This window comes from Salmo salar, chromosome ssa05 (assembly GCF_905237065.1).
Source record: "Salmo salar chromosome ssa05, Ssal_v3.1, whole genome shotgun sequence".
NCBI classification, from domain to species: Eukaryota; Metazoa; Chordata; class Actinopteri; order Salmoniformes; family Salmonidae; genus Salmo; species Salmo salar.
In genome coordinates this window covers 26,213,520-26,226,601 of record NC_059446.1, presented here as the reverse complement: position 1 = coordinate 26,226,601, position 13,082 = coordinate 26,213,520, and the positions used below count along the sequence as shown (strand labels likewise).

At 44.0% G+C, this 13,082-nt stretch overlaps 1 protein-coding gene across 7 annotated transcripts in view; it reads right to left on the bottom strand.

The window, feature by feature from the left end:
• LOC106604545 (LIM and calponin homology domains-containing protein 1) overlaps window positions 1-13,082 on the bottom strand; it is a 155,935-nt gene that overhangs the window by 57,014 nt on the left and 85,839 nt on the right. For 5 of the 7 annotated variants that reach the window (XM_045718017.1, XM_014199288.2, XM_045718015.1 and 2 more), the window contains exons 4-5: window positions 6,461-6,567; window positions 871-904 (exon numbers count right to left, since the gene is read on the bottom strand). In XM_045718017.1, the coding sequence (XP_045573973.1) occupies window positions 871-904; window positions 6,461-6,567 (141 nt within the window). The remainder of the gene's footprint in view (window positions 1-870; window positions 905-6,460; window positions 6,568-13,082) is intronic. The other 2 variants (XM_014199289.2, XM_014199291.2) reach the window with 1 other exon arrangement.

The window sequence follows — 13,082 nt, the reverse complement described above, 5'->3', positions numbered from 1 at the left end:
TAATCACCATCTTCAGTTTAGAATGCCATTTGATTAATCAGCTGTGTTTGTTAGTGATGTAGGAAGTGTGACACCAATCAGGCCCTCGAGGACTGGAGTTGCCCACCCCTGTAGTTTGCATGAGCACACACACCTTCACAGCAGCAGTTCCATACCCACAGAACCAAAATGCCAAACAGTATTTTCTCCAAAACATACCTACCTCATAGGGAATAGATAGCTTACGCTTGCATCAGTTTAACATTCCATGAGGCCAGCAGAATTCCATCCAGTCAAGCATGATGGTCCCTTTTCCTAGCCAAGTTTGAGCTGCATTTACAAAACAATACAAAATACTCCACCTATCTCATTTTTTCAGTCTGATGGTGCTCTGAGTCTCAGCAAAAAAAATATAATTGAATGCTGCTGCTGCTGTTTGCTAGAATGAAAAGGCTACAATCGACAGCAGCACTAGGCTAGCTCCCTCTACAGCTGTTGGGAGTTTATGGGACGTTCTCATGCAGTGCAGACTGAGTCTAATGTAGGGTTTCAGTGTCCCTCTGCTAAAACAGCCTTGGCTGAGTATAGTCACATATGTTAGAGTATGCTATAGCAAGCCAAGTCAGGTAGAGAGCTCACACTGCAGAGAATGACAAAAGCACTACGCTAGCTCCTCTTAAAGCAGCAGAGACAGGAGATAGACAGAGGGGTTAATGGGATGGACTGACTAAGGGAGAGCATTGAGAGAGAGATATTCAGAGATGGAGAAAAGAACGACAGAGAAAGAATGACAAAAAAAGAGAAAACACAGCCAGAGACAGACAGACACCATACATATGAGGACATAACAGATTACCAGACTGACAAACAATATAGAGAGGTGTCACTTACATTCTTGAGTTTCCTACTGCAGTCGGCAACCCTGCTAGGAAGAGAGAGAGACGAGGAGGATCATAGGTTCCAGGTTAGAGAGCTGTCAAATGAGCTGCACCTACTCCACACTGTAGTTATGGAATGACATACAAATGGAAAAACCCATCTGGACTGAGAGAGAGGGAAGGAGAAAGTGAGAGTGGGAGAGAGAGAGAGGAGAAACAAAGAGAACAGAGAGAAAGAAAGAGAAGTAGAGAGGGACAAGGGGAGAGAGAGTAATTGCAAGAGAGAAAATATTAGTGTCTCCAAATTCTCCAGCCTGACCCTGTTGCTGCAGCCTCAAGGTTGTTTGACCCTGTTGCTTCAGCCTCAAGGTTGTTTGGATGCTTTTCTATGTTCAAGAGCCTCTAGGCAATAGCAGGGAAAGGACAAAGAGGACAGGCACACACGCACAAACACAAAAATGAAATGATTATTTAATTGTCTTTCTCGGACACACGCAGAGACAGACACATACACACAGGGCAGGGCATGTTTGCCTTTCATTCTCTCACTAACATATTTCTCATCAAACTAAATAAGCACTCAACCATGTGTCAGAATGGTGACATATTGAACTATATGTACAGGTCCCGTGTCGGTCTGGTGTGTGCACGCGCTTGTGTGTACGTGTGATTCCTTGTGTGTGTAGGTGAGCTGACCTAAGGCTACACTTGATACTTTACTCACACACTAGTCAGCAGAGGTCATAGGTCAGCCTAGTGGGCTTGTTCAGCTCCCACACAACGTTCCATGTCATAATGACCTTTACAGGTGACCCAGGAGTTAAGAGTGTTACAGACCTACTCCCACATGAGAGGGATTATTACGGAATGGTCAATCAAATGACTCATCTCCAGATCGTTAGTCAGTGGAAGCTTATTCATTTACATGTCAATCTGCTTGTTCATACCTAATCCTTATTTTACCAGGTTGGCTGAGATCACTCTCTTTAACGATCTAGATTTGCAGAGAGTTGCAGGAGAACGGAGAGGGTTTAAATGAGCCAATTGGAAGCTGAGGATGATTTGGTAGCCAAGGCAACAGGGATAACACCCCATACTCTTGCGACAAGTGCCGTGGGATCACGTAAATTCACTAATCCTTATAATATATGGATCAGTTCATGCTTGCTTGTTTTGAGGTTAAGGCGATTTGTAGATTTCTGTGCAGCAACAAACCCTGTCAGATCCAATGACTAATAGAAAGGCTCTATAGCAATTAGAAGATATTTTGAAGATATTCTGTTTGTTCCCATTTCTGGTGGCTTTGATAAAGAGACATATAAAGGTGATTGTCACTTTGTACTTGACCTCCCCTTGAGAGCACCACATTTGTTAGTTGGCAACAGAATACTAATACACTTCATGACCAAAAGTATGTGCTTGTCGAACATCTCATTCCAAAATCATGGGCATTAATATGGTGTTGGTCCCCCCTGCTAGAACAGCCTTCACCTTTCTGGAAAGGCTTTCCACTAGATGTTGGAACATTGCTGCTGGGACTTGCTTCCATTCAGCATTAGTGAGGTCAAGCACTGATGTTGGGTGATTAGGGCTGGCTCGCAGTCTGTGTTCCAATTCATCCCAAAGGTGTTTGATGGAGTTGAGGTCAGGGCTCTGTGCAGGCCAATCAAGTTCTTCCTCTCCGATCTCAACAAACCATTTCTGTATGGACCTCGTCTAGAATGTCATTGTGTGCTGTAGCGTTAAGATTTCCCTTCACTGGAACTAAGGGGCCTAGCACGAACCATGAAAAACTGCCCCAGAACATTATTCCTTCGGGCAGGTAGCGTTCTCCTGGCATCAGCCAAGCCTAAGTTCGTCCGTCGGACTGCCAGATGGTAAAGCGGCGAGCTTTACACCACTCCAGCCGACGATTGGCATTACGCATGGTGATCTTAGGCTTGTGTGGCTGCTCGGCCATGGAAACCCATTTCATGAAGCTCCAGACAAACATTTATTTTGCTGACGTTGCTTCCACAGGCAGTTTGGAACTCGGTAGTGAGTATTTTAACTGAGGACAGACAATTTTTACACGCTTCGTGCTTCAGCACTCGGCAGTCCTGTTCTGTGAGCTTGTGCGGCCTACCACTTCGCGGCTCAGCCGTTGTTGCTCCTAGACGTTTCCACTTCACAATAACAGCACTTACAGTTGACCGGGGTAGTTCTAGCAGGGCAGAAATTTGACAAACTGACTTGTTGGAAAGGCTGCATCCTATGACGGTGCCACGTTAAAAGTCACTGAGCTCTTAAGTTAGGCCATTCTACTGACAATGTTTGTCTATGGAGATTGCATGGCGTTTGCTCAATTTTATACACCTGTCAGCAACGGGTGTGGCTGAAATAGCCAAATCCAATAATTTTAAGGGGTGTCCACATAATTTGTGTATATATAGCTAGTGTAGCTGATCCAGCGGAAAGGGGGAAGAGAGAGAAATAGATAGAAAGACCAAATGAAAGTTTTAAAGAAAGAGCGAGAAATACAGTAGATAGGTGACACCAAAAGTCAGTTTCAGCGTCAGTTTCTCCACCTCCCTCTCCTCCAACAGAATGGCCCTGTGTCATTTCCCCTTCCTCTCCTCCCTATGTCCTTCCTCCTCTCCTCCAGCTTGACTAAATAAACAGACAGGTCTCTTTTCTCTACGCTACCTTGATTACTTACATAACCACATCTAAAGGCTGCCTGAGAAAGAAGGCAATTCAGATTCCACTAGGTATTAGATCACTGCCTGTGATATCAACTGTACTCTCTCTTCCCTCCCTCCCTCGCTCTCTTTCCCTCTTTCCCTCCCTCCCTCGTTCTCTCCCTCACTCTCTTGCTGTTACTCTCTCTCTCCCCCTCTCCTCTTTCACTCTCTTCCCCTGTCACTTATCTTGGAAATGGATCGGTTTCCATCAGATGGTACAGAGGACATATTTTAGGCCTCAGCTCATTGTGTCTCTTTATACACCCCCATCCAAATCTGTTTTCTAGATATGAAGACACCTGTCATACCGTGAACACTAGATAGTGTGGCAGGAGAAAAGGGTATGGCTGCACACTAAATCTAAGACAGTGACAAGGGCATATAAGTGGCAGTTTGACGTTTATCGGTTATTTTAATGCACACACAGCATGCACACACAATTCCCTTAGGTCACACCTGAACTCTTCAAGGCATCATATGTCATGATAGAACCAGTCGAGCCACCCCCAAGACATGTTAAGTTTGACATTGCTCCGTCTCTCCCTCTGTCCCTCTGTCTCTGTCCCTCTGTCTCTGTCCCTCTGTCTCTGTCCCTCTGTCTCTGTCCCTCCGTCTCTGTCCCTCCGTCTCTCTCCCTCCGTCTCTCTCCCTCCGTCTCTCTCCCTCCGTCTCTCTCCCTCCGTCTCTCTCCCTCCGTCTCTCTCCCTCCGTCTCTCTCCCTCCGTCTCTCTCCCTCCGTCTCTCTCCCTCCGTCTCTCTCCCTCCGTCTCTCTCCCTCCGTCTCTCTCCCTCCGTCTCTCTCCCTCCGTCTCTCTCCCTCCGTCTCTCTCCCTCCGTCTCTCTCCCTCCGTCTCTCTCCCTCTGTCTCTCTCTACTGACAGAGTAGTTCTGGCACCAGGACAGTTGGGGGGAAACACCCAGTCACCTAGCAACAGCTACAACATCACAATCTCTAGATATAGCATACTGTAATATTTTGTCAATGACCAGTTGTACCTAACAGATACTGCTTTGTTATGTTGCATACAGGAGAGTCACACTTCCACTGAACTGTCTTCCAGAGAGTCACTAATTACTGTACTGTTGACATAGCAGACACACAGTGATGTAGAAAGACAAGCAAATGGATGGAAATAGATCAAACACATGGATGAAAATACAAAGACAGACAGAGAGAGAGATAGGGAGATAGATAGAGATAGAGTTGAAATTGGAAGTTTACATACACTTAGCTTGGAGTCATTAAAACTCATTTTTCAACCACTCCTGAAACGTCTTGTTAACAAACTATAGTTTTGGCAAGTCGGTTAGGACATCTACTTTGTGAATGACACAATTAATTTTTCCAACAATTGTTTACAGACAGATTATTTCACTGTATCACAATTCCAGTGGGTCAGAAGTTTACATACACTAAGTTGACTGTGCCTTTAAACAGCTTGGACAATTCCAGAACATTATGTCTTGGCTATAGAAGCTTCTGATAGGCTAATTTACATTATTTGAGTCAATTGAAGGTGTACCTGTGGATGTACTTCAAGGTCTACCTTAAAAAAAATTGTAGACCTCCACAAGTCTGGTTTATCCCTGGGAGCAATTTCCAAAAGCCTGAAGGTACTACGTTCATCTGTACAAACAATATTACGCAAGTATAAACATCATGGGACCATGCAGCCGTCATACCGCTCAGGAAGGAGACGCGTTCTTTCTCCTCGAGAAGAACGTACTTTGGTGCGAAAAGTGCAAATCAATCCCAGAACAACAGCAAAGGACCTTGTGAAGATGCTGGAGGAAACCGGTACAAAAGTATCTATATCCACAGTAAAACGAGTCCTATATCGACATAACCTGGAAGGCCGCTCAGTAAGGAAGAAACCACTGCTCCAAAACTGCCATAAAGCCAGATAATGGTTTGCAACTGCACATGGGGACAAATCTTACTTTTTGGAGAAATGTCCTCTGGTCTGATGAAACAAAAATATAACTGTTTGGCCATAATGACCACCGTTATGTTTGGAGGAAAAAGGGGGATGCTTGCAAGCCGAAGAACACCATCCCAACCGTGAAGCACGAGGGTGGCAGAATCATGTTGTGGGGGTGCTTTGCTGCAGGAGGGACTGGTGCAGTTCACAAAATAGATGGCATCATGAGGTAGGAAAATTATGTGGATATATTGAAGCAACATCTCAAGACATCAGTCAGGAAATTATAGCTTGGTCGCAAATGGGTCTTCCAAATGGACAATGACCCCAAGCATACTTCCAAAGTTGTGGCAAAATGGCTTAAGGACAACAAAGTTAAGGTATTGGAGTGGCCATTACAAAGCCCTGTCCTCAATCCTATAGAACATGTGTGGGCAGAACTCAAAAAGCGTGTGCGAGCAAGGAGGCCTGCAAACCTGACTCAGTTACATCAGCTCTGTCAGGAGAAATGGGCCAAAATTCTCCCAACTTACTGTGGGAAGGCTACCCGAAACATTTGACCCAAGTTAAACAATTTAAAGGCAATGCTACCAAATGTAAACTTCTGACCCACTGGGAACGTGATGAAATAAATAAAAGCTGAAATAAATCATTCTCTCTCCTATTATTCTGAAATTTCACATTCTTAAAATAAAATGGTGATCTAACTGACCTAAGATAGGGAATTTTTACTGGGATTAAATGTCAGGAATTGTGAAAAACTGAGTTTAAATGTATTTGGCTAAGGTGTATGTAAACTTCTGACTTCAACTGTATATAGACAGACAGGCATTCAGGTTGAAAGACAAACAGAACAACTGTTCAACCACCCTACTGACCACCTGCTGGACAGTGAGCCAACCAGCCAGTCAACCAGCCAGCAAGACAGACAGGGAAGCAGGTGTGTGTGATGTCTTACTTGGCGTTGGGGCGTGTGGAGATGTCCTGCAGGTCCCCAGGGTCAAACAGCTGAGAGCCCTTCAGTCCCAGCTCCTCGCAGCCACGCAGGAACACACTCAGGTTGTCCTGAAGGGAGAGAGAAGACACACTATAACTTAGAGAGGACACAGTATTACTTAGAGAGGACACCCTCACGTCAGAAGCCATAAAGTGCTTTGAAAGACTGGTCATGGCTCACATCAACACCATTATGCCAGAAACCCTAGACCCACTCCAATTCGCATACCGCCCCAACAGATCCACAGATGAGACAATCTCTATCGCACGCCACACTGCCCTTTCCCACCTAGACAAAAGGAAAACCTATGTGAGAATGCTGATCATTGACTACAGCTCAGCGTTTAACACCATAGTGCCCACAAAGCTCATCACTAAGCTAAGGAACCCTGGGACTAAACACCTCGCTCTGCACCTGGATACTAGACTTTCTGATGGGCCGCCCCCAGGTGGTAAGGGTAGGCAACAACATATCTGCCACGCTGATCCTCAACACTGGGGACCCTCAGGGGTGCGTGCTTACTCCTCTTCTGTACTCCCTGTTCACCCACGACTGCGTGGCCAAGCACGACCAAAACCATCATTAAGTTCGCTGGTGAGATAACAGTGGTAGGCCTGATCACCGACAACGATGAGACAGCCTTTAGGCCGGTCAGAGACCTGGCAGTGTGGTGCCAGGAAAACAAACTCTCAATGTGAGCAAGACAAAGGAGATGATCATGGACTACAGGAAAAGGAGGGCCGAACATTAACATCAACGGGACTAAAGTGGAGTGGGTCGAGAATTTCAAGTTCCAAGATTTGGCATGGGTCCCCAGATCCTCAAAAAGTTCTACAGTTCCACCATCGAGATCATCATGACCGGGAGTATTACCGTTATCAGTTCTCTCTCTCTCTCAATTCAATTCATTTTAAGGGATTTATTGGCATGGGAAACATATGTTACCATTGCCAAAGTAAGTGAAGTAGATAATAAACAAATGTGAAATAAACAAAAAAAATGAACAGTAAACATTACATTCACAAAAGTTCCAAAATAATAAAGAAATGTCAAATGTCATATTATGTGCAAATAGTTCAAGTACAAAAGGGAATATAAATGAACATAAATATGGGTTGTATTTACAATGGTGTTTGTTCTTCACTGGTTGCCCTTTTCTTGTGGCAACAGGTCACAAATCTTGCTGCTGTGGTATTTCACCCAGTAGATGTGGGAGTTTATTGAAATTGGGTTTGTTTTCAAATTCTTTGTTGTTCTGTGTAATCTGAGGGAAATATGTGTCTCTAATATGGTCATACATTGGGCAGGAGGTTAGGTAGTGCAGCTCAGTTTTCCAATTTTCCCAGAAGTGATTACAGTCTATGGATTGTTCAATTACATTGAGCTGATTTCTGATGTGCTGTTCCTTCTTTTCCGTAGTGTATTTCTGTATTGTTTCAGTGATTCACCATAGTGAAGGCGTAGGCTCAGGTTTTCTGGGTCTCCATGTTTTTGGTTGGATAGATTTCTCAATTACTTTCTTAGGTTTTTGCATTCTTCATCAAACCATTTGTCATTGGTTTGATGGAGGACATAGGAGGACATTTTTCTCTGTTGAGATAATTTCCTTTTGAATTTCTGTTTTGATTCATTTAATAGAGTGAATTAGGTCTGCTCTATAACAAATGAGCATACCCCCTGAGTCCCTTCCCTGTTTCACACCTGGTAGTTTGGTGGATGGGACTACCAGCTCTCTGTAACCTAGAGGGCAACCAGTGTGTCCATCTCCTCTATACCATGTTATTGTAGGATGACAATGTCTGTATTTCAGAAGTCCAGGTTCCTGCTCTTTCGGCCAAAGGCCATAAAGTGTCCAATGTTGTTAGTCGTGTGGTTTGGCCTCAGACCAGTAAGTGTGAGCAGAGCCTGCTGAGCATCTGGTACATGCCATTCGCTTAGGCTAGTGTAAGAGTGGGGGTTGGGCCTGTTTTCCTGCTCTCTCTCTGTTTCCTCTTTCCCCTATCTCTCTCTGTTCCCCCCTATCTCTCTGTCTCTGTCTCCCATGCAGAGCTTGCCAGGTGTCCTGCAGTCCTTTGTTCTGTCGGTGCAACCTGACCCTGATAAGACTCCTGCACACTTCTCTTCTCCAGTTCCCAGCCTCTCTCACTCTCTTCTCCCTTGTTCTCACTCTCTCTACGCACACACACACAGAGCTAGATTTTCTCACATTTCAGAGCATTTCTCACTGTGCTAAGCCCCCCCCTTGCTTCCTGAATGTTTGGGAGAGTCCCATCTCTGCTACCCTGGAGAGGAGACCCCACCCATAAACACACACAGAGGGTGTGAATGGATATTGCTCTGCCGGCAGGATACGTAAAAGACAATCAACAAAAAATATTTTTCACAATATTGATTGGTACAGTAGTATTCAGCGATATCAACTTCTCCTAAATCAGCACTGCATACACACTGATACAAACTATTGACATGCATTTCAAAATCTGCAAGGTTTTGCTCTTCCCATCTATATGTTTATCATAGCGGACTTTGTTTTATAACATCTGACAGTTCTGACATTCACCACTACATCCTTTATCATAAAGTTGGTTGGACCGCTCTAAAAACACATAGGTCACTTCATTATTCTGTTTTTGTTTATAAAGCTTTACTCAATAAACTACCAAATGTAGAAACTCGGATTACAACAGTAGATCACATGGTTGGTTAATGCTGGAGATTCCATGTGTATCCACAGAGTTGGGTAAATCTGCTTATCATGTGGAATAATCTCCAAGTAACGTTTCAATTGGATGTGTTGTTGTCTCTGGGTCAGTTTAGGAGAAAGGCTAGGGATTTTTGCATTTATAAATGTGCTTGTTTTGTTTGATTGTTTATTGTGTATATAATATTTGCTATTTATTTAATTTTGTGTTTTAAATTGTGTATACTTTTAGTTTCTGTATTGTTCCCAGGGCACATTTGCAAATGAGACCTAGGTCTCAATGTGTTTTCCCTGGTTAAATAAAAAAAAGACAAATAATGTTTCTTTATCTATATTACACTATATATACAGAAGTATGTGGAAACCCCTTCAAATTACTGGATTTGGCTATTTCAGCCACACCCGTTTCTGACAGGTGTATAAAATTGAGCACACAGCCATGCAATCTCCATAAACATTGGCAGTAGAATGGCCTTACTGAAGAGCTCAGTGACTTTCAACTTGGCACCATCATAGGATGCCACCTTTCCAACAAGTCAGTTCGTCAAATGTCTGCCCTGCTAGAGCTGCCCCGGTCAACTGTAAGTGAAGTGGAAACATCTAGGAGCAACAACAACTCAGCCGCAAAGTGGTAGGTCACAAAAGCTCACAGAACGGGATCGCCGAGTTGCAACACTGACCTTTGCTTGGTTGCAACACTCACTACCGAGTTCAAAACTGCCTCTGGAAGCAAAGTCAGCACAATAACTGTTTTTCAGGAGATTCAAAAATGGGGTTCCAAGCCTAAGATCATCATACGCAATGCCAAGCGTCAGCTGGAGTGATGTAAAGCTCGCTGCTACTGGACTCTGGAGCAGTGGAAATGCGTTCTCTGGAGTGATGAATCACATTTCACCATCTGGCAGTCAGACGGACGAATCTGGGTTTGGCGGATGCCAGGAGAACGCTACCTGCCCGAATGCATAGCGCCAACTGTAAATTTCCTTTCCTGTTTCAACATGACAATGCCCCCGTGAACAAAGTAAGGTCCATATGGAAATGGTTTGTCAAGATCGATGTGGAATAACTTGACTGGCCTGCACAGAGCCCTGACCTCAACTCCATCAAACACCTTTGGGATGAATTGTAACACCGACTGCGAGCCAGGCCTAATCGCCCAAAACCAGTGCCCGATGTCACCAACGCTCTTGTGGCTGAATGGAAGCAAGTCCCCGCAGCAATGTTCAAACATCTAGTGGAAAGCCTTCCAGAAGAGTGGAGGCTGTTATAGCAGCAAAGGGGAACCAACTCCATATTAATGCCCATGATTTATGATTTTGGAATACTAATTTCAACAATATTACAGAACTTAATTTAGGTCTGCATCAATGGCTTTTATAGATAGGTAAGAATAGTTAAATGATTTATTTATGTCCAAACATGAATATTGACTTGCATTGCATTGAAGCGTTTTCAGGTGGTATATTTAAGCAATAAGGCCCAGGGGGGTATATGGCCAATATACCACGACTAAGGGCTGTTCTTACGCACAACGCAATGCAGAGTGCTAGGACACAGCCCTTAGCCGTGGTATATTGGTATTATATCACAAACCCCTGAGGTGCCTTATTGCTATTATAAACTGATTACCAACGTAAATAGAAACGTACAAATGAATGTTTTGTCATACACGTGGTATACGGTCTGATATACCACGACTTTCAGCCAATCAGCATTCAGGGCTCGAACCAGCCACTTAATAAATAGTAGTGCAATACAGTCAAAATGTTTTTCTTTCATTTCAAAATGACCCAGCTTCTTCCACCATGTTTCACACATATTCAGACTACATTTTGAGATAATATATGACAAAGTGCCGTTTTTTTTTTAATATTATAGGCATTACTTTAAAAGCAACCTTAAGTCTGAGTATTGATGAATTGACCCAATGGGTCATGGAATGTGGTCTAACCAATTTACTGATTAGACCACACTATTCAACTATTCAATCATATTTTTCACCAAAATAAGCATTTTTTTAATACAAACTAAATGTACCCTATTCTTAGTCCACCATACCTTTTACTGACATATTAACCACCTGGTTGAGCACATTTGTTATTTTTTGTTGCTTTTTAGCCTTTTTACATTTTAAACATTTATTTTCATATTCCTACTCTTCAAGGTCTCTACTAACAGGAATGGTGGAATATGAATCCCTCAACAACTGAATTCCTCCAGCCTTTTATCCTTTATCTCTGGTGACTGACTGAGTATTCTTACAGCCCTCGAAGTGGGCAAAGTTAGAGAGCCACAACGCTGAACTGCAGCAACCCAAAATTATACCATTTATGTCAATTCATCCAGGAGGGCTGGGGAGTTGACCAATCAAGTTCAAGTGAAGATTTCTTTCATATCCACTTCTAAATCAATTGTCAAAACATGCTCTACCAGATGATTGAGAATAGGGTTAAAGGGGTATGGAAAAATTAACGATTTAAATAAGGTTGTTTCCACTTAGAGAAATACATGTACTGAAATCTCCAAAAATACTTCACCAAGCACACTACAAACAAAACCTTAAATTCCAAACTATTCGCTTACAACTTGGGGGAGCCTGATTGGCTATGCAGCACCCAGTAAGAATGTGCTTTGAGTTTTCAAATGGCTCACCAATCAGGTGAACGGTAATAAAGTAAATACAGTAGGCCTTCCATTGGCCAGAGACTTCCCAGTTCCCATTTAGCATAGCTGAATTACATTGGAGGGATTCCATCTTAAAAGCCTGTAGTAGGGATAGATGAATGTATTGTTGGCAGGGGGAAGAAGAAAGAAAGGAGGAGGATGGAAAGGATTTGGAAAGGGTTTAGGAGGGCAATCAAGACCAGTTAAATACAGACAAAGTAAACTAGTTAAGTCCAGTAGAATCCAGTGAAAACCATTTAGCCACAGAGGTCTGGCACAACATGGTGTATTTAAAAATGAAGATTTTAATAAAAAGTGGAGGCTGGGTGGAGACATTCCATGTTTTTCAATGTCCTATTGTGAGAAACGGATTGGTTACGCTTAACAATGCCTGCATTGCTAACTTCTCCACTGTTTAGGTCCCGTAGCTACCATGTTGTAGCAGCGTGAAGCGAAACACCTCCCTCCACGCTGCCGCTGCTCCCAAACCACCTCCCTCCACGCTGCCGCTGCTCCCAAACCACCTCCCTCCACGCTGCCGCTGCTCCCAAACCACCTCCCTCCACGCTGCCGCTGCTCCCAAACCACCTCCCTCCACGCTGCCGCTGCTCCCAAACCACCTCCCTCCACGCTGCCGCTGCTCCCAAACCACCTCCCTCCACGCTGCCGCTGCTCCCAAACCACCTCCCTCCACGCTGCCGCTGCTCCCAAACCATCTCCCGCCAAAAAACAAAATTCCTCCTTCTGTGCTCTCTTCCGACAACAAGTCGCCCGATGCCAAGAATAACAGAAACGTAAACAAAGAACATGTGGACAGAGGAAATATTAGTGACAAAGGTCTGTGTATGTATGTGTATGTGTAGGGGAAACCACTTAACAAACCCATGTCCAGCAAGCGTCTTCTACAATAACATACTACATGTATGTGTGTTTTAACCGTGTGTGTGTGTGTGGTCACTGGTAGAGGAAACTGGGTGGAGGCCACAGCTGAGAACATCGACAGTGACCTCTTGTAATGGAAGGCTCTTGATGGCAGTCACTGACGTCTACATCAACACACACAGTGTTCCAGCCACTCCCCCCCCCCACCCCCCCCGAGACACCAAAACTATGGACAACGGTCAGAGAAAACCAAGCACGAGAACACATGTAGACTTAAAGAGACATCTGCAGAGAACTCCATTCCTGTGGTCTTGAGACAATATTTCCCCGATAGAA